Source organism: Macaca mulatta, chromosome 1 (genome assembly GCF_049350105.2).
Source record: "Macaca mulatta isolate MMU2019108-1 chromosome 1, T2T-MMU8v2.0, whole genome shotgun sequence".
In the NCBI taxonomy this organism is placed as follows: domain Eukaryota; kingdom Metazoa; phylum Chordata; class Mammalia; order Primates; family Cercopithecidae; genus Macaca; species Macaca mulatta.
This window is the reverse complement of record NC_133406.1, coordinates 148270795-148293295: the sequence shown is the minus strand read 5'-3', so window position 1 is coordinate 148293295 and position 22501 is coordinate 148270795. Positions and strand designations below refer to the sequence as shown.

At 40.3% G+C, this 22501-nt stretch overlaps 1 protein-coding gene across 1 annotated transcript in view; it reads left to right on the top strand.

Annotated features, from left to right (window-relative positions):
* The first annotated feature begins 981 nt into the window (after positions 1-981).
* The window catches only part of EPHX4 (epoxide hydrolase 4), a 35431-nt gene continuing 13911 nt past the window's right edge, over positions 982-22501 (top strand). The window contains exons 1-6 of the mRNA XM_001098374.5: positions 982-1307; positions 3550-3635; positions 13930-14087; positions 16659-16787; positions 19779-19882; positions 22020-22168. Coding sequence (XP_001098374.1) covers positions 1077-1307; positions 3550-3635; positions 13930-14087; positions 16659-16787; positions 19779-19882; positions 22020-22168 — 857 coding nt within the window. The 5' untranslated portion in view covers positions 982-1076. The remainder of the gene's footprint in view (positions 1308-3549; positions 3636-13929; positions 14088-16658; positions 16788-19778; positions 19883-22019; positions 22169-22501) is intronic.

The following is a 22501-nucleotide window of genomic DNA, read 5'->3' as shown; positions in this document are numbered from 1 at the left end:
TTATAAAGATATGGTATATAATACATAAACATATGTGTTAATTGTTTTGGTCAGTAGTAGGCTATTAGTACTTAAGTTTGGGGGAACTCAAAAGTTATACATGGATTTTCAGATGTGAAAGGGGTCAGCAACCCTAACCCCCCACATTGTTCAAAGGTCAATTGTATAACTCACACATGCTGAAGTAAATTCAAAATTGTACGGCCACTTTGTAAACCAGTTTGACAGCTCACAGAAAATGAACACTTAACACCTGACCCAGTGATCGGGAAAAGGCTGAATGAAATTCTAACAGTGAGCTGGACGATAGAGGAGGTCAGGACAAGAGGGGTCACGTCGGTGCTGAGGCTGAGATATCTTCCGGGGACTGTCACTCTCACGGCTTCCAGCCCTTCCACGAACTCTCAGGTGTGTGGCCTTCTAGCCAGGCTTCTGCCGCGTCACGTTTTGGAGCATTCATTGTATCCCCGGGGTTGCAGCTCTCTGTAAGTTTGCTGTGGCTGAACCAGGCAAGGAATAGGCGGATTTCTACAGAAATTATGATTCCATGAAAGATTTTGAGGAGAAAAGGAAGGCTGCTATCTTTCACAGTGCAGAGTGATTTTGCACTATGAAGAATCTATTTGGGTGTAATAGCATAGAAGTTTGTCGCTGACCTGTGTCCCTGAACTATGACACACGAATATGTGGGCTTAAAACTAGTTTTGCTTGATACATTGAGAACAACAAAGAGAACGAGTGGCGCTTCCTTCCTTGGTGCCCGGGATGGTTTGGAGAGTATCGCCTTCGTCCTCCCCCACAGTTTTGCAATTTTGAAACCGGATCTCGCTCTCCGCGGAAGACGGCCGAGCTCTGCACCCCGGCCTGGCCCGCCGCACCCCGCAGGCCCGGCTTTCCCCTGCGCGCTCCGGGCTGGGCGCAGCGCGTGTGCGGAGCAGCCGCGGTGACACGGAACGCCGGCCGCCCCGGGCCGGGGGAGGCGCGCACCAAGCGGCGACGGCGGGCTGGCCTGGCGCGCCGCGGCACTCGCTCACCGGCTCCCGAGGAAGGGCAGCGGGCCCCGCCGCTGCCTCCCGATGGCGAGGCTGCGGGATTGCCTGCCCCGCCTGATGCTCACGCTCCGGTCCCTGCTCTTCTGGTCCCTGGTCTACTGCTACTGCGGGCTCTGCGCCTCCATCCACCTGCTCAAACTTTTGTGGAGCCTCGGCAAGGGGCCGGCGCAGACCTTCCGGCGGTCCCCCCGGGAGCACCCTCCCGCGTGCCTGAGCGACCCCTCCTTGGGCACCCACTGCTACGTGCGGATCAAGGTGAAGGGCGGCGCGGGCCTGGCGGGAGTGGGAGGGAGCGTGACCGCCGCGAGGGCGGGGGGCGCCGGGCTGCTCCTTCCAAGACGCCAGCTCAGCGTCCCCTAGTGTCCGGGCAGGAGGGGAGGAGGGGTCGGGTCCCTGCGTGTCGCGTGTGTGTGTGTGTGTGTGTGTGTGTGTGTGTGTGTGTGTGTGAAAGAGAGAGAGAAAGAGAAGGATGCTGATAAACAGCACTCGGTCTTTGCAGGCACCTTGATTGGTTTCTGAATGTGGAACTTCTTTAATCAGGGTCCTATTATATTACGGCCCCCCCCCCAACCCCCGACGCCCCGCGCCACAACAACCCAGAATAAACCTGCTCTTTTTCCGACTGCAAGGGAAAGCTGTCTCCTGTCACCCTTTTGCCCTTTAGAGCTCAGATCGGCTGTAGAGAATTGTTCCTCGTGGCATCCTAATGTCTCAGGAGCCTGTTCTTGCCCAATTTTAGAGATAATAAGAGTAAACAGTCAGCCTTTGGGAGTCATGAGTTTATTATGATCACAGATGACTTAGGTTGCATGAAACAATAAGTAAATTGTGTGTGCTTGTGGGGAGGAATGCAGACTTATGAAGTCAGGGACCAAAGAAAGGAATGGAATAAAAAGTAAATCCAGCCTTTCCTGCAGACTGTAATTGTTCAAGCTTCCTCACAGCCCACAGATATTCTGTTTCCTGGTGCTCCAGGTGGTGAAGGGAAATAGTTCCCGTGATATACACCCTGCAGTCTGACTCACAGGCCTTTCAAACCCAGCCTCATAAGAGGGGATATTTATGTCATCAAGTCCTTATTTCCTGTTAGGAGTTAAATTAACCCGCAGCTGAAGTTCAGAAAGGCAAGAGAACTTCTTTCTTGCCTGGGGTCGACATGAGAATTAAATAGGTTAATATTTATAAAAACAAACACGAAAAACTTAAAACAATGCCTGATGCATAGTCAGTGCAATAAAGTATATGTTAATTAAATCCAATCCAGTGCCCACAACATTTAATCCTCCAAGACTCACCACCAATAAAAGAAGTTATTGAACCTCTAGGAAGCCATCGTGCAACTGAGGGTAAAGTCAGATTTTGTTATCTCTGTCCAACTTGAGGAGTAAAAGTAGTATAAGAACCATTTGGAATTCCATAAAACACCTTTCCCCTCGCCCTGGCCGCCTAAAGAGCTTCCCCAGAGACAGAGAAGGAAGGAGTGGAAAGAACATTGTCCTGGGAGTTAGGACAAGATGGAGATTCTGATCACAGCCCTGCTGTCAACCATTTTATGACCCATGTTACCATCTTTGGGCCTCATCTTCTGAATTTGCAAAATGATTCTTTCACATCTGAAAACTCAGTTGCTTGAGTTGCCTGATATAAAAACCCAATGTCTGTGTTCAGCTTTTGGTTCTTTTTGTTTCCTAGCTTGCTTGCTTTCAGAGTTTTTTATTTTCCTGCTGTTCCGTCTACTTTCCTCCATTCAGCTTGCTTAGTATTTGCTTGAATTCCTGTCTCATTCCCATGTTTTTAAAATTTTCCTTGGGTTTTCTTGTCTCCCACATGCAGAGTGAAGTCTTGAGCACTCAGGGCATTCTGTTATTAGAAACGCACACTGACATGACATGAGCAGGCAGCAAGGGGAACAGAACATGCAACACTCAAAATAATAATGTGGGAAGGAGAGACCTAAAAATAAGAGAAGGAGGTGTGAATTATATAACTGATTGCACAGCTCTTGACGGGCAAGCTGAGAAAAGTAGATGACTAGGATGTAAACATGGCAGAAATATAAATTCAGATTAGAATTATTTACATGTCCTGCAGCATTTGACGGAGATGAAACGTGACACATCAGTAACATGCAAGTTACAAACGGTAAGATGAAAGTTACAAATTGTGACATTGCTTCAGAAGCTCATAATATATAAATTGACCTTGTACTAGAACAAGAAGAGAAGACACTGTCAAGGGAGTGTTTGTTGACAAAGTGAATCTGTCAATTTACCCTATTAATAGGGCATGGGGTTTGCTTTTCTTTTTGAAAATTAATGAAAGTAAATTTATTTCTTGATGTTAAAAATAAGGCAACTGAGTGTCATGAAGATATTGTAAATACACAAATGTAAAAAAATAAGGCAAGTTATTATTTTTTAATGAAGTGGAAATGCTAAATATATTTCTTTGTCAATCAACACAAACATCACTAAAATTCCATGCCCTCTACTTTCAGGATTCAGGGTTAAGATTTCACTATGTTGCTGCTGGAGAAAGAGGCAAACCACTTATGCTGCTGCTTCATGGATTTCCAGAATTCTGGTAAACTTACCAACTAACATTTATTGTTATATTAAAACTTGGCTTATTTTCTCAGTTCATTTTGTGCTGCTGTAACAGAATATCACAGTCTGGGTAACTTATGATGAACATAAATGTATTTTCTCAGAGTTCTAGAGATTGGGAAGTTTAGGATCAAGGTGCCAACATCTGACAAGGGCCTTCTTGCTGCAATATCACATGGCAGAGGAGGAAGAGCAAAGAGGCAAAAGGGGATTGAAATTACCCTTTCATAGTGGCATTATTTCCATCCATGAGGGCAGAGCCCTCGTGACCTAACCACCTCTTAAAGGCCCCACCTCTTAATACTGTTACGATCGTAATTTTTGAGACAGGGTCTTACTCTGTCACCCAGGCTGGGGCACAGTGGCATGATCACAGCTCACTGCAGCTTTTGACCTCCTGAGCTTAAGCAGTCTTCCCACCTCAGCCTACCAAGTAGCTGGGACTACAGGCATCTACCACCACACCTAGCTTTTTTTTTTTTTTTGGAGATGGGATCTTGCTATGTTGCCCAGGCTGATCTTGAAAGCCTGGGATCAAGCAATCCTCCCACCGTGGCCTCCCAAAGTGCTGGGATCACAGGTGTAAACCACCACACCAAGCCTCTTGTAATGACTTTTAACAGACCCTACTTTTTGATCGTGTGCCCAGAGTTAATATTCCTAAATGTTCCTGAATCACAGCAATGGTTTTCCTCCTTAAAAGACCTACCTGCTACCATTTTAAATTTATATATTTTTTGAGGATTAAAAGACATATCTTTTAATGTTTCAAATTTCTGAAATAGTAACAAAACAGTTTGTGGAGAGTATCTACTATAGACAAAATACAACACTGGGTAGGGAAAGGAGATTTTGAACAAACCAAAGATGTGGAGTGATTGTTATCAGGAAGATTTTGGTGAAGCTGGGGTGAGGAGAAGGCAGAGAGTAGAGCACTCATGGAAACTGAAAATGAACTATTTCCTGTGCACAGAGCAATAGGCTTACAGGAATGCAGGATAATTTACCTAAATATTTCACATTAGGAAGAAAATCTAGAGCCCAGAATATGTAATTATTAGTTACTATCTTTATTCATTTTTGTTGCTATAACAAAATACCTGACACTGGGTAATTTATAAAGAACAGAAATTTATTTCCCACCATTCTGGAGACTGGGAAGTCCAAGATCAAGGCACTAGCAGATTCAGAGTCTAGTGACATCCACGTCGGTGTGTGTCCAAGATGGTGCCTTGTTGATGTGTCCTCTGGAGGCAAATAAACGTCATCATATGAATTTTGGGAGAACATATTCAGACCATAGCAGTTACCTAAGGAGAAATGTTCTATTCTCTATTGACCCCACTGGGTAAAATTTTTTTTTTTTTTTTTGAGACGGAGTCTCGCTCTGTGGCCCAGGCTGGAGTGCAGTGGCCGGATCTCAGCTCACTGCAAGCTCCGCCTCCCGGGTTCAGGCCATTCTCCTGCCTCAGCCTCCCGAGTAGCTGGGACTACAGGCGCCCGCCACCACGCCTGGCTAGTTTTTTGTATTTTTAGTAGAGACGGGGTTTCACCGTGTTAGCCAGGGTGGTCTCGATCTGCTGACCTAGTGATCCGCCCGTCTTGGCCTCCTAAAGTGCTGGGATTACAGGCGTGAGCCACGGCGCCTGGCCTTTTTTTTTTTTTTTTTTTTAATGAACATCTTTAAAAGAGGTAGTACATATCAGGAGGCCGAGGCGGGTGGATCACGAAGTCAGGAGATCGAAACCATCCTGGCTAACACGGTGAAACTCTGTCTCTACTAAAAATACAAAAAAAAAAAAAAATTAGCTGGACCTGGTGGCAGGCTCCAGCTACTCGGGAGGCTGAGGCAGGAGAATGGCGTGAACCCGGTAGGCGGAGCTTGCAGTGAGCCGAGATCACACTACTGCACTCCAGCCTGGGCGACAGAGCGAGACTCCATCTCAAAAAAAAAAAAAAAAAAAAAATAGGTGGTACATATGGCAGTAAAAGAAAACCAGTTTTTGATAGCACAGGGCTATGAGAAATAGTTCATAAAGTAAATAGGTCAAGAAATTGATGTTTTTAAAAGCCCAGTTCCCTTAGTTGACTCAAAGGTAGAATAATCTGGTATATTTTGAAAGGTCTAGGACAATATCCTGTCTGCAAATCCTCCCTTACTATCTTATAACACCTAGAATTCCACCATTACAGATTTCTTACCTCCTTTAGAGTCTTAAAGATTTTATGTCACTCAAAATCCTGATTTAAAATGCATCTAGTGCTGAAAGGATTACTACCTTAAGAAACTTTTTTTTTTTTTAGACAATCTTGCTCTGTCACCCAGGCTAGAGTGCAGTGGTGCAATCTCAGCTCATTGCAACCTCCACCTCCTGGGTTCAAGTGATTCTCCTGCCTCAGCCTCCAAGTAGCTGGGATTACAAGTGTGCACCACACCCAGCTAATTTTTGAAGTTTCAGTAGAGACAAGGTTTTACCATGTAAAACAGGCCAGGCTGGTCTCAAACTCCTGACCTCAAGTGATCTGCCCACTTCAGCCTCTCAAAATGCTGGGATTACAAGTATGAGCCACTGCACCCGACCCACTTTAGTTAATACTTTGTGAGTGAAAGGGACTTTATGAATAAATGTATTGAGGATGTTAGTATACTAGGAGGTATTAGGCGTTGAAGAAAAGAGTGGAGGATAGCAAAGACGCCTATACCTAGTAATTTTTCCAGAGTGAGAAGTCTTCCTTTCCCTGCATGAAGATCTTTTTCCCCTTCTGGATTGATGTGCATAAATAAACATAAGTCATTTTCCTGTTATGCTTTGATCTGTTCTTTCATTCATTTGGAGACAGCTTAATGAGGTGGTAGATTAGCTGCCCAGTGCAATTCGAGCCTATGCATGTGGTCTCACCTCATGGAGTGCATGGCATAATTAGTTCACAATAAAATGTTCCTCTGAAACATTGATCAAATCTGCTTAACATAGCATGGGCAGTACATTCTGGCTCAGCCACTAATTTGCTGCAGAACCCTAAACAATCATCTACAATAATGTTGCAGAGTTGGGTGAGGATGAAGAGAGTCAAAACGTGAAAAATCTGGCCCCAGTGAATATTCAGTAAATGTTCATTTTCTTCCTTCATTCCCATTCATTCAGTGTGGAGATCCATGTGTCAGATAATAATTTCCTAACTCTGGTGATGATAGTTAACATTTTCTGAGCATTCACTATGAGCCAGGTATTCTCTTGTTTAAGTTCTGGAATACATGTGCAGGATATGCAGGTTCGTTACGTGGTAAACATGTGTCATGGTGGTTTGCTGCATCTATCAACCCGTCACCTAGGTATTAAGTAGAGCATGCGTTAGCTATTTATCCTGATGCTTTCTCTCTCCCCACCCCCGACAGGCTCCAGTGTGTGTCATTCCCCTCCCGAGCCAGGTACTTCTATAAGTGTCGTATATATACCATCTCATTTAAGCCCCATAGCTACCCTTCTGAAGTTGGCAGTGCCAGAAAGTCAGGTGCCCCTTGTTTTTGAAAGTCAGGGCTGACCTCTGCAGCTTGTTCTCATTCTATAGGAATTACAGTAATCTGATCTGATAACATGCATGGATTTTTACCTTTCAAACGTCACACCTTATACAAACATTCAAGAGGGTGTTAAAAAATCAGCCAACAATATAAAAATACCTTAATTTAACATTTTAAATCATCATCCTAAATAAAATTCATACATCAGGGAGATGATACTTAACTTTTTAGAAAGAAAACATTTGAAAGCTATTTTCTTTCTCTACCTCACACCAACCCCAGTACTTGTCCATCCTTATTCCTCTGGAACTTCACCTCTTTACATGCGGAACAATATACACAAAGATAAAAATGAACCTACAACCACTTTCATACAGGGCAGTAGATGCTCTCTGTCATATTCTAAGAGATTTTGTGCATGTTTTTCACAGTCATGTCTCACTATTTACTCCTCACGAGAGCCCTTTTGCAAAATAGAAATGGCTGGTGATTCTTGTTCTAGAATCTTAAGGGGATGAAACAGCTTAGGAGGGGTCCAGCACTGGTCCCTGGACATCATTCCCATTTGTTCCCACAAAGTCAAATCTTGGATGTATCCAAAAGGGATCTGGTCATTGTGAGGAATGGTTTAGTTTTGGGGAAGCTCCTAGAGATATTTTCATTCTGAAAAGCCGTAGATTAAGAAATATGTGAAGATCATAGATAGGCATGAGTCCCTTCTATTCACTAAATCTGTCATTTGTTACTCCAGTAAGAACATTGCTAGAATTTAAAACAGCAACAACTACAAACGCAGATACTCAGCTACTCAAAATAGATCATATTGAATTCATTGAACTTTGCTGATCATTAATCTGAAGGCTACCTGGTTGTTTAGGGAGCATCTGAAAATATTACGTGGAGATTGTTGGTAATCAGGTATCTCTGGAGTCATACGCTAAACCAAGACCCCTGTTGATGCTCACTCTGTCTTTCCTTTCAATCAATCAAATTGCCACTGTTACCCATTATGAGGTCTAGTCAATTCCATTGAGGTGCTAGTGGAAACAAACAATAGGAAAAAAAAGGTCTGAGAATTTAGGACAAAACTCTAGGGTTTAAGTTTTAAGACAAAACTCTTATTTATTTTTTTCATTTTAAAGGCCAAAAAAACTTCATGCGTGGCATTTCAAAGCAATTTCAATTTACATTACAAATTTAAATGTTATTCCTCTAGCAATTAAGTTTTGCCTAAATACACATGGAAGTGTATGCTTGATTGTAGGTTAAGTAGGTAATAAATATTTAATACAGTGAAAAACAAAAAAAACCCATGAATTGATAATGTGTGTGAAAGTACTTTTTAAACAGAAAAGCACCATACAAAGGTAACATATTATCTGCATTTATCATCGTTGCCTGAGAATAGCTGTTGAGAAATGGTGATATTTAATGTACACAATCAGCTGTTACACAGCAACAATAAAATCCTGGGTCTTCTTAAAGTCTAAAGGAAATATTAAGCAAGATACACATCTACAGGACCTTTGACTGAATTAACCCCAAATAAGGCTGTTTGTCAAAGGATGATCTTTCTCCCACTCTCTCTCTCCACTTCAATTTGCATCTCCTTTAAAAATATTTTGAGCTGAGGCGGGCAATTTCTTTGAGTCGTCTTCGTCTCCAGCTGTATGGAATGCATGCGTCATCATTCAAGTGCTGAGGCAAGTGAGGGGCCTTCATCATACAGCTGAGCACAGAAGCTGACAACTATGGCATTTCTCTGTGGTAAAGAGGAGGATGAGAGTCTACATCTGAAAGTGGCTAGCCTGGTAAAACCAGGAGCCCTCCTTAGGTAAAGAGCTATCACTGGGAAAGAGATTGGTTATTTTTCCTGAGTGTCCTCTGCTATTACCTAAAACTACCAGAAAAAAGGCAATGTGGATGAAAATAGTTTTGCTTATTTATAATGTTTTCAGGGTTACTGCTTTTGTAATGTTTTTCATTCCTGTGTCAAGGAGATTGTTTTTGCTTTATTCATGTAAATGATATGTCCATCAATCTAATACTGGGGTGACTTCTTTTCCAGTTTAGGGCTAACATGTAAATCAAATGTGTTTAATTTATGAACTTCAGGAAGATGACAGTTAAAAATTATTCCTTAGTAATTTATTAAAAACATGCAGTTGCCCTATTTCTTAGAATTGTTTAGGATATTGTTTGGCTTTCAACTCATTGTTAAAAGCAGTAGCTGGATTTATTTTTAAGGCAATTTAAATTATTTCTAACATGACATGGAGGCATCATGTTTGCATAATCTCTAATCCAATTCTAAATGTAAAATGTTGCAGGATTATATACATTAAGTCAAATTTCTACCTTGAAATCTCTAATTAAATCCTAAATGAAGACATGGACCCTTAAGGTACTGAAACCACGTGCAGTTCAACAGAAATTGAATACAAATTCCCCAGTAGGAATTTGGGACCGATAACTGTCATTGTCTCAAGGTTTGAACTGGGACAAAAGTCCTACTGCACAACTGGTACTTCTAGCACTATCATTACTCAGTGTTTTTATTTGTTTGTTGTTTCACTTATTCGACAAATCTTTATTAATCTCCTACAGGGGTTAGATATTCTCATAGACAACCCAGGAAACGATCTCGTGGAAGAGCCAGGTATCAAAAGTGATGTGTGCCTCAGCCCTGAAGAGTGCACATACAAGTGTGGAAGGGGCCCACGCACCCCAGCTGTAATGGAGAGAGCTGGGAAGTCTCCTAGAAGAGGAGATGCCCAATGTGATAAGAAGTTAACTGAGGGGTGAGAGTCAGGGATTATGGAGTAATAGGGGAATGGTGGGGAGTGATGGTATTTCAGACAAGGGAAACCACATGAACAAAGTAATAAAAGCAAAAACCAATATCTCTACTTGTTCACCTATTTCAACCTAGTGCTGCAGAGGCAGTACAACATGGACTCTGGGGCCAGACTCCCTGGGCTAGAATCCTGGCTCTGCTGTTTACTGACTCTGTGACCTTTGGTACTTCAGTTAACCTTGTTTTCCCTCCACTTCTTCATCTGTTAAGTGAAGATAATAATAATACCTACTTCATAGTATTGTTGTGAAGATCAATATTACCATACAAGAAGCACTTAGAGTTGGGCCTGACATGTAGTAAGAATGGTATAGATGTTAGCTCTTTTTGTTATAAAGCAAATGACAGAGTGTAAAGTAATCTGGCTGGAAGATTGGGCAATAGTCAAATCTTTCAGTTATTTTTCTGCTAGAAAAATGAGCTGGAGCTTTATGTTATGAGTAATAGGGAGTCAAGATTTTCAGCAAGGAAATGACATGAGTTTGTGTCTTTGCTACATCACTGGTTTTGTAGAAGATAGAGCAGAGGGGAATGAAAGGGACACACTTAGACCAAGCAACAGGCTGCTGCCTAAAAGGAGGCCTGAATTAAGGTAATGACAGAATGATAGACGGGAATGTTTAAATAAATATTTATGAGGTTAAATTAACAGAACTTTATTGATTGGGTATGATGGATTATAAAGAGGGAAGAATTAGGCTTCAATTACGAAGACATAAAAAATCAATTCAAAATTTTAAGTAAGGCAAATCAGAAAAAATACAATCATATGTGTTGACAGATGAGTATCTTTAAGGAAACAAACTACTTTATTTGTTACAATCCACAGACAAGATTAACAACATTACAGCCTAGCCAAAAAAGACACGTTTATTTTATTTTATTTATATATTTATTTATTTGAGATGGAGTTTCACTCTTGTCACCCAGGCAGGAGTGCGGTGATGTGATCTCGGCTCACTGCAACCTCCACCTCCCGGATTCAAGCAATTCTCCTGCCTCAGCTCCCCCAAGTAGCTGGGATTACGTCCACCACCACGCCTGGCTAATTTTTGTATTTTTAGTAGAGATGTGGTTTCACCACGTTGGCCAGGCTGGTCTTGAATTCCTAACCTCAAGTGATCCGCCCGCTTTGGCCTCCCAAAGTGCTAGGCTCAAAGGCATGAGCCACTGCACCCTGCCAGAAGACATGTTTATTTCCTTTTTCTTTTTTGTTATTCTTTTTTTGTTTTTGTTTTTTGTTAACATTTTCAAATCCATCTTAGTTGGCATGCTTTGGCAGATTTTCATAAAATATAAATATCCTAGTGATAGATCAAAAAATGCCATATTCATTCATAATTCCAAATATGTGTCTGACACTCTTCCTGATGATGTAAGGTGGTTCATTTGTTACAATGATTTTTTTTTTGTGGGGGGCGGGGCAGGTTCTGGCTCTGTCACCCAGGCTACAGTGCAGTGGCGCGATCACAGCTCACTGCAAACTCTGCCACCTGGGCTTAAGCCATCGTCCCACCTCAGGCTCCTGAGTATCTGGGACCACAGGCACATGACACCATACTTAGCAAAAATTTTTTTTCTTTTTTTTTTTTTTGAGATGGGGTTTGCTCTTGTTGCCCAGACTGGAGTGCAATGGGACGATCTCAGCTCACCTCAACCTCCGCCTCCTGGGTTCAAGCGATTCTCCTGCCTCAGCCTCCCAAGTAGCTGGGATTACAGGCATGCACCGCCTGTTTTGTAGTTTTAGTAGACGAGGTTTCTCCATATTGGTCAGGCTGGTCTCGAACTCATGACCTCAGGTGATCTGCCTGCCTCGGCCTCCCAAAGTGCTGGGACAGGCGTGAGCCACCGCACCCGGCCTAATTTTTTAATTTTGTGTAGAGACAGGGTTTCGCCATGGTGCCTAGGCTCCTGAGCTTAAGTGATCTGCCTACCTCGGCCTCCCAAAGTGCTGGGATTACTGGTGTGAGCCACTGTGCCTGGCCTGTTTGTTACATTGATCTTACTGTTGTGTGTCACTTCATATCATTGCCCCCCTTTCACTGTTGGCTTATAATCTTATATTACAATCTTTACACTGGTTTATAATCTTAACATTCAGTTGTTAGCTTGCCTACTGCACTCCAAAAGTATTTTCAGACCATAATCTCCCACTTGGCTTGTGTCAGATAATTTTACACTGTATTTCCATGAACAAATGTGCACGCAGATGCGTTTTTTTAAATGCATATTTTGAGTCCCGTAACATAGTGAGTCACTTTTTAAAATCCATGTCTTTTTTTTCTGTTGGTTATCTAAAATGGTTTTGCTTATTTGAAAAAGAAAATCTCATGGATCTCTCTATTTCGATTAATTCTGCAGTTCCATGATCAAGCAAAGGGAGAATGCCTGGCTCAGCAGTGGCCTCCAGAACTTGGCTGCAGCACTGTGGCTGTTCTAATTGGTCAGTGCTGGTGCCATTTTGGTTGTTAAATGTTTTTAGTATCACTCTTGCTTATACTCATGGTTCAGGATCTTCTCCACAGAATTTTGCTTTAGCAAGCAGAGGTTTATCTTAAATGATTGTTTTATTATTAGATTATTTCGGTGATAATCTTTTTTAAAAAAGCCTTCAGACTTTTTCACCCATAAATAAGCTGTGGTTATTACTAAAACATTGACCCTATTTGACAGTGGAGTAAGGTGAGTAAAATCTACTTTTCAGATAAATATAATCAATTTATTATCTAGAAATTCGGGCTGTAAAATAACTAACTGTTCATAGTACAGATTCCATGGTGGCTATACACACCATTTAAGAAAAGCTTTAAAAATTGACTTATTTGGCTAGGCACAGTGGCTCACGCCTGTAATCCCAGCACTTTGGGAGGCCGAGATGAGTGAATCACCTGAGGTCAGGAGTTCGAGACCAGCCTGACCAACATGGAGAAACCCTGTCTCTACTAAGAAGAAAAAAAAATACAAAAATTAGGCAGGCATGGTGGCACAGGTCTGTAATCCCAGCTACTTGGGAGGCTGAAGCAGGAGAATCGCTTGAACCTGGGAGGCAGAGGTTGCAGTGAGCCAAGATCACGCCATTGCACTCCAGCCTGGGCAATAAGACTGAAACTCTTGTCTCAAAACAAACAAGCAAATGAAAAATTGACTTATTGGCCAGACATGTTAGCTCACACCTGTAATCCCAGCACTTTGGGAGGCCAAAGCAGGAGGATCACTTGAACCAGGAGTTTGAGCCCAGCTTGGGAACATAGCGAGACCTTGTTTCAATTTTTAAAAAATGGACTTATTAAGACTTATGTAAGTACAATGATTTTAGTATCTGATACTGTGTAGTTTCTGTAAATAGTGGCACTTTGTTACCCTCCACTGGAATTGGTAAAAAGATAAAATAATTCTAATAGAATGTCAGTGTTTCCTTCTCAAGTAGGTCTCTTTCTTGCTTACTTGCAGCTATATATCTGTTCTAAAAATAAGGAATTTCTTACAGTTTTCCACTGAGAAAATCTGAAATGTGGCCAGGTGCAGTGGCTCACACCTGTAATCTCAGCACTTTGGGAGGCTAAGGCATGAGGATCACTCTTGAGCCCAGAAGTTTGAGACCAGCCCTGGCAACATAGGGAGACCCCGTGTCTACAAAAAAATTTTTAAATTAGCTGGGTGTGATGATGTGCACCTGTAGTCTCAGCTTTTTAGGAAACTGAGGCAGGAGGATCACTTGAGCCAGGAAGGTTGAGGCGGCAGTGAGCTGTAATTGCACCACTGCACTCCAGCCTGGGTGACAGAGCAAAACTCGTCTCAAAAAAAATAAAAAAGAAAAGAAAAAGAAAATCTGTAATGTTACTCTTTGTTCTAGTAAATATGGTATTTTAAACGCTTCCTTTTTTCCTGCAGGTATTCTTGGCGTTACCAACTGAGAGAATTTAAAAGTGAATATCGAGTTGTAGCACTGGATTTGAGAGGTTATGGAGAAACAGATGCTCCCATTCATCGACAGAATTATAAATTGGACTGTCTAATTACAGACATAAAGGATATTTTAGATTCTTTAGGTAGGTTAGTTTGAAACAAAACAACTCTTTTTAAGGGACAAACATTCAACAAATTGTGAATCGATGACATCTTTTCTTGGGAGGATGCATATTCCATCTCCCCAAATTATCTGGATCCTGTCACCATGGTTTCAGGTAGTCAGCCCAAAATATCTATACAGGAAATTTAAAATGATGCATCTAGAGCAACTATTCCATCTACCAGCCAAGAATGACTTTTCAGATTTGTTTTTAAACATAGACCTAACGGCCCGGGTGCTGTGGCTCGCGCCTGTAATCCCAGCACTTTGAGAGGCTGAGGCAGGCAGATCACCTGAGGTCAGGAGTTTGAGACCAGCCTGGCCAACATGGTGAAACCTTGTCTCTACTAAAAATACAAAAATTATCCAGGCATGAACCCAGGAGGTGGAGGTTTCAGTGAGCCAAGATTGTGCCATTGCACTCCATCCTGGGCAACAAGAGCGAGACTCTGTCTCAAAAAAAAAAAAAAAAAAAAAAATAGACCTAATGTATGCTGTTTATTATTTTCAGAAATAATTATTGAAAATTTTATTTTTGTACTTAGAAAATTTATTTCTTTAGAACACACACCTAAATACTCATTTTAAAATGTTATAAAATACAGATGCACTTGCATTATTTCTGTTGTTATCCATCAGTTAGAACCACATAATATTGTGAAACAAACCACCCCAGATCAGTGACATAGGGTCATAACCATTTTTTCCTGTGCTCATGGATCTGCAGGTTAACCATAGGCTGGACTCCTCTGGTCTTTACCTCAGGCTGCAGGTCCAGCTGGGACTGGCTTCTCTCTGTGAGTTGGGCTGGAGCCCAAGCTAAAAGGGAGTGGCTGCCTGAGGGAAGCTTTTCTCCTGGCAATGGTAGTGGGTGAGCTCAGCTGCACAAGCTCAAGTTTCTACGGGCAGCCCATTAGTCAAAGCAAGTCATATGGTGGAGCCCAAAGTCAAGTTATACAGCCACCATGAGACCAAAGCAAATCACATGGCCAAGTTTAAAATCAAAGGGCAGCAGGTAGACTACTATGACAGTAGGGAGAAGGGGAAAGTAAGTATTTTTTAACAATAATCCAATCTATTAATAGTATATCCCTTTTGACTGAAACCAAGCTGCTACCATCAGTATGTTAAGGGAAGCAGTATAGTGAGAAACACCATGAAATGAAAGGCACTTTCTACAGTAATCTAATGAAAGCATAGATCAGGCCAATATTTTTAGGGGAGAAAAAATGGTTGGGGTCTGGGGGTGTCACATACAATGTTGTCATTTAGTCTGATTACAGTAAAAGAGACTCCAACACTGATTTTGAACAATTATGTTTCAGATTTTGTGATAATTCAGTCAGACCTGGCCTAAATTTGTCATCATGAAATTTTTAGGCAAATAATTAATATAAACAAGATTTATGTGTGTGTGTCTATGCCTATGTGTGTGTATTAGTATAGTGGTGAGAAGTGATGGTGAGAAGTACTTCCTTGAAAGAATTAAGCAATTTTAAGTACTCCAGGAATAAATTACAAATGAATTTTATCCATCCATACAATGGAAATCCTGTAGGAATCTCTATTCATCAACATTTTAACCTACTTTAAATTACTGAGTGATTACATGAAATGAAACTGGTGCAAAATTGGTGCTATAATTAAGACTTTCCATTACTTCAATTTGACTTCACAGTTCCAAATTAGTGACAAACTTTCTGTGTTGAGCTGTACATAGGATTTATGAAGTTACAGAAGAAATAGATGCTTCCTGGAAATAAAGATTTATGAGTTGGACATAGATGAGACATTTATAATTTTACTATAACTAGAAATTTCTGAACATTCAAAAAAAGAAAATAATCTTGCTTTTGACTTCATTATGTGCAATCTTTACCATGGTTTCCAAACTCAGGTCCATGGGACCGGAGCTGAGCAACATTAGCTATTTCAGATGTTTTTTTGTTTGTTTTATACCCCCGCTTCCCCGTCGCTTTTTTTTTTTTTTTTCTGTTTTAGAAACAGAGTCTCAGTCTCGCTCTGTCACCCAGGCTGGAGTGCAGTGGCATGATCATGGCTCACTGCAGCCTTGAAGTCCTGGGCTCAAGGGATCCTCCCACCCCAGGCTCTACAGTTGCTGGTACTACAGGTGGACACCACCACACCTGGCTAATTTCTTTATTTTTTTGTAGAGATGGCTGGTTTGGTGGGGGGTGGTCTTGCTATGTTTCCCAGGCTGGTCTCGAACTCCTGGCCTCTAGAAATCCTCCTGCTTTGGCCTCTCAAGTGTTGGGATTATAGGTATGAGCCATCACACCGGCCTATTTCAGATTTTTTAAAAAAAATATGGATTCCTGGCATAGTTTCTCAATCTATAGGTTTAGAGTGGAGCTATGTAGGTGATGTACAGACAAGTTTTGGAACCACTGAACTCAATATCTGCACAAAGTCCATAATTAGGATAAGATAATGAAAAGAGGTGCTTCAGAAGTATAACTATTTTATGTGAGGTAACGGTGCACTCACCTGTTTCTTTTTAATGATGTCAACATTTATTTCTTGATTACAGGGTATAGCAAATGTGTTCTTATTGGTCATGACTGGGGAGGCATGATTGCTTGGCTAATTGCCATCTGTTATCCTGAAATGGTGATGAAGCTTATTGTTATTAACTTCCCTCATCCAAATGTATTTACAGGTGAGTTCAAGTTTTATCAAAACAGTTCTGCTAATGTGACAATTCACTCCTGCCACTGACATTTTGGATTAGAAACAGCAAAATTTGGTTACTATAATATTTTAAAACTAAGTGACTAAACCATGATAGCACATGATAGTGTCAGATACCTTGGTTTTCAATCTTCTAGGGGAATCTAAGAAAATTTAGCTTTATACTTGCTTACATAATTTTATTCCTTCAAAAAAAGATTTTACTGTTAACTTGGGGAGGGATAAAGGGAAACATACAGTGACATTGCTTTGACAGTAATGAATCCTGACAGCCTAGAAATAAAATCTCCTCTTGCTTGACTGCTTTGGCTGTCAGGAATAGCAGTATTCTTTAAAGCAGTTCTCACATTTTTGGTCTTGGGCTTCCTTATGCTCTTAAAATTATTAAAGACCCCATTGAGCTTTTACTTATATGGTTTATAAATATTCACTGTATTGGAAATTAAAATAGAAATTTAAAAATATTTGTATGTTAATTCCTCAAAAGAAATAAACCATTACATGTTAACATAAATAACATATTTTAAATGAAAGCTAACTACATCTTCCAAAACAAAATTTTAGTGAAATGAGTGTCATTGTTTTACATTTTTGCAAATCTCTTCAATATGTTGCAATATGTTGTTTGAATTGAAGTATATGAAGAAATTTGGCCTCACACAGATCTGTAATTGGAAAAGGGAGGAGTATTTTAATAGCTTTTTCAGATAACTGTGGATTTTCTTTCTTAATACTATACCAAACTTAAAAATTAATGGTTTTGTTTTCGTTTTTGGTTTTGTTTTTTGAGATGGAGTCTCGCTCTGTTGCCCAGGCTGGAGTGCAGTGGCGCCATCTCAGCTCACTGCAACCTCTGCCTCCTGGGTTCAAGAGATTCTCCTGCCTCAGCCTCCCGAGTAGCTGGGACTACAGACACCCGTCACCACGCTTGGCTAATTTTTGTATTTTTAGTAGAGACAGGGTTTCGCCATGTTGGCCAGGCTGGTCTCAAATGCTTGACCTTGTGATCTGCCCGCCTCAGCCTCCTAAAGTGCTGGGATTACAGGCGTGAGCCACTGCACCTGGCCGATAGTTTCTTAAAGGTAACAATGTGGAATGTGATGGCATGTAAATGTTTTTTTAATAGTGTGAGCTATTAAAACCCACAGGTCTCCCTAGTACTTTTATTGGATCTTTTATCCGTGCCTGGTTTTTTATCATCATGCATTAGAAGATGTTGGTTCGCTGATTTATGCAGATCTTCCATAAGTTGACACATTTCATCAAACAGTATCAAAAAATCACATTCTTTGGCATCACCCTAATCTCATCAGAAAAGCTTTTAAAGTATTGCAAAGCTGTGAAGCTCACAGTAGCAGATATAAGTTTTCCAGAGTTCTAAGGTTCATTTGAAAGTCTGATTTTTATCAATGGCAACTACTACTGATGATTCTTTTCCTTGACGTGACAGGCTCACTTTGTTAATTTTCAAGAGATTATCTCCCAATACCCATGTCTGACTGATGATAGGTTGTTAGTCATTCTCTCAAGTAAAACAATGTTACATTTAAAAATGCAGCTAAAAATTAGCTGGGTGTGGTGTGTGCACCTGTAGTCCCCGCTACCTGGGGGGCTGAGGCTAGAAGATCACTTAAGCTCAGGAGGTTGAGGCTGCAGTGAGCTGAGACTGTGCCACTGCACTCCAGCCTGGGAGGCAAAGTGAGACCCTGTCTCAAAAAAAAAAAAAAAAAGAAAAGAAAAGAAAAAACAGCTAATTCAACCCGTCAACTCAAACAATTGTAGAAGTGCTTTTCCTTGGAACAATCATTGTATTTGTGTTGTCTTGAGACAACGGAACTGCTTTATGTGTACTTTCTATTTAATTACATAGAATAATTAAAAAGATGTACTCAAAGGTCAAGTTTAATTAATATTTTTTGCTGTTTCATCAAGGACACTGTTAAGTGAAACTAGCACTTAATTAAATTTAATTAATTAGTTAGTTTACCACCAGTGTGTGGTGGTGAAGAAGTGTATTCCTAGGAAAAGTGGTAGGTCACTGATAATGACCTTGGAGGAAAAGCAGTGTCGTTTGGGCTTCCTGTTCCCTTTTGAGTCAAGATTTCATAAAGTGAAACTTTCTTTTTTTTTTTTTTTTTTTTTTTTTGAGACGGAGTCTCGCTCTGTCGCCCAGGCTGGAGTGTAGTGGCCAGATCTCAGCTCACTGCAAGCTCCGCCTCCCGGGTTTACGCCATTCCCCCGCCTCAGCCTCCCGAGTAGCTGGGACTACAGGCGCCCGCCACCTCGCCCGGCTAAGTTTTTGTATTTTTTAGTAGAGACGGGGTTTCACCGTGTCAGCCAGGATGGTCTCGATCTCCTGACCTCGTGATCCGCCCGTCTCGGCCTCCCAAAGTGCTGGGATTACAGGCTTGAGCCACCGCACCCGGCCATGAAACTTTCTTTTTATTTAAAGTGTATAAGGCCAGGCGCAGTGGCTCATGCCTGTAATCCCAGCAGTTTGGGAGGCCAAGGTGGGCAGATCACCTGAGGTCAGGAGTTCGAAACTGGCCTGGCCAACATGGCGAAACTCTGCCTCTACCAAAAAGACAAAAAATTAGGTAGGTGCGGTGGTGGGCACCTGTAATCCTAGCTACTCGGGAAGCTGAGGCAGGGGAATTGCTTGAACCCAGGAGGCAGAGGTTGTAGTGAGCCGAGATTGTACCATTGCACTCCAACCTGGGTGACAGAGTGAGACTCTGTCTCAAAAAAATAAAAAATAAAAAATAAATAAAGTGATATACATTTTGGAAATACTGAAATACTCATAATAAGATATAAGAGCATAGAAATTGTTCCAAAGAAGCCTTATGGATTCTTTTATGGGATCATCTTAAAGTGAAATTATCCTAAAAAGAAGTTCTTCTAACAGTAAGTAATTTATACCTCTTGGATAAGGTCTAACATGGCATTTTAATTTCAGAATATATTTTACGACACCCTGCTCAGCTGTTGAAATCCAGTTATTACTACTTCTTCCAAATACCATGGTTCCCAGAATTTATGTTCTCAATAAATGATTTCAAGGTAAGCCAAACAAATCAAACAAATAATGTATTATTCTTATTAATGAAAAATGTTTTAAAGTCCACCTTTAAGAAGAATAATGAAAAATGAAAGCAAATTATTATAACTTAACAAATGGTTTTAAGAACTTACATATAGTCTTGCTTATTTTCATAGTCTCTGTTTATGTATTTAAATACCTGGCTGTTCTTCAATTTTTTTGTGAGACTGTGCCCCTACGGGCATACCCCTTTTTAGAGAACATCTCATGGGGAGATGAGGGAATACAAATGTCAGGTTTAATAGCAGCAAGGTAGAAGACTTTGGGATTAAAAAAAAAGCCCCAAACAAAGTAAACATGCAGATATTAGTGTCGCACGTACACTGACACCAGTAGTCATACGCAAATATCTTGGAAATTTATTAAATTATTCTTTGTTATTTTTATTTTTTTGTTTTGCTTTGTTTTTGAGACAGGAACTTGCTTTGTCACCCAGGCTGGAGTGCAGTAGTGCAATTACAGCTCACTGCAGCCTCAAACCTCCCAGGCTCAAGCAATCCTCCCACCTCAGCCTCCCAAGTAGCTGGGACTGCAGGCATGCACCACCATGCCCGGCTAATTTTTGTATTTTTTTGTAGAGACTGGGTTTTACCATGTTGCCCAGGCTGGTTTGAAACTCCTGGCCTCAAGCAATCCTCCCACCTCAGCTTCCCAAAGTGCTGGGATTACAGGCGTGAGCCATCACTCCCAGCCTAAATGCTTCTTATATGTCTCACGTGGTATTAGATATTGGTGAGGATTTTTAAAAGGCACAATATAATTTTACCTGTAAATAATTCCGTGTATAACTGTGATGGGATAAGAACTTAAAAAAAAAAAAAAAAAAAAAAAAAAAAAAAAAAAAACAGAAAAATCCAATGCCACTATCAAACCTAACAGAATAAATGAAAACTCCTTACTATCATTTAATACCCATTCAAATTTCATTAACTGTCATAAATGTCTTGATGTATTTTCTTTGTTTGAATCAGGAACCAAAGCCTATACCTTGTATTTAGTTGTTACAGCTTTTAAAATGTATAATAGTGCCTTCTTTCTTTTTTTTCTTATTTTTTTTTAATCTCACTTATTTATTGAAGAAATTTGCCTGAGGAAAGCTCCATATTTTGGATTTAGCTGATTGCTTCATCATGGTGGTATTTAACTTGTTCCTCTAACCCTTGTTTTTCCTACTTCATAGGTACTGGTGATCTAGAGGCTTGATTAAATTTTAATTTGAAAAGGATACTTAATAGGTGGTGCTATGTATTTCTTAACACATCCCATCAAGGAAGCGCATGACACCTACTTGGTCCAGTTTTACTAATGCTAACAGTGATCAGTGGGCTCATGAGTTGTTAGCCTATCCAAAATTTCTTCACATCCTTCCACCAAATTAATTTTAGCATACATTAGTGATCATAGCCGAGGCCCATTATTTCATTAGGGTATGAAAAATGGTGATTTTCTAATTTGATAATTCTTTCTGTTTTAATTGAAATTCTGCTATAAAGAATTTTTCCACATCTATTTATTCTGAAATATAGTTCACACAAGAATGGCAGGATATATTCTCATTCTTTTTCTTTTCACAAACAATTTTTAGAGTAATGAATATATATTTGATATATACCAATCATTTATAGTCATCATTCTTTTGGATGCCCAAATTATCCCACAATAGGCATCAAATGAGGCATTCCTTCAGGTTGGCTCTTGTGGCTTTTTGATATAATCCCTGTAGTCAGTGATAGCTTGCCTCCTCAATGTCCTGGGCTTATGTTTTCTTTCCTGCCCAGATGGGGAATTAGTCATTTATCCAAGGAACTCTTGAACTGGGTCTTGTAGAATATGAATAGGCACCAAGAAGACAGGATGCTTTTTATAAAAATGAAGTGTGCAGGGGAGATTAGAAGGGAAGAATATAGAAAAAATAAAGCCAGGAAAGCAGAAATGCATAGAATATGTATGTATAAACAATGAGATCTCAAATTTGGCTAGAGCAGAAATTAGGAGTTGTCACTGCACAATGACCACCATCCCCTTTCCAAAGCCAAAGACTTAGCTTATTAATAGATAACTAAAAAGTTTTAATTATTCTTTTCTCACTTAAATTAGGTTTTGAAACATCTGTTTACCAGTCATAGCACTGGCATTGGAAGAAAAGGATGTCAATTAACAACAGAGGATCTTGAAGCTTATATTTATGTCTTTTCTCAGCCTGGAGCATTAAGTGGCCCAATTAACCATTACCGAAATATCTTCAGGTTAGTATAATTTCTTTTTAGTTAAATAAAAATATTTCAGTCTGACCCTAAAGGGACAATATTTTATTTTTAAGGTTAAGTTAACCACTTATCCAAAGACTCAAATAAGGTATTTTAATTTTTTAGTAAGTTGCATAATCTTTTTATGGACAATTTCAAACATAAGGAAAAGTAGACAGAATAATATCACAAATCCTCCATGCAGCTGTCACTTGTTTTATCCATAACTCTATCCACTTATTCTCTCCTTTTACATTATTTGGAATAGATGTATATTTTTAGTTATTTTTAAATAATGATTTATTTATTCAAGAAATATTTATTAATCACTAT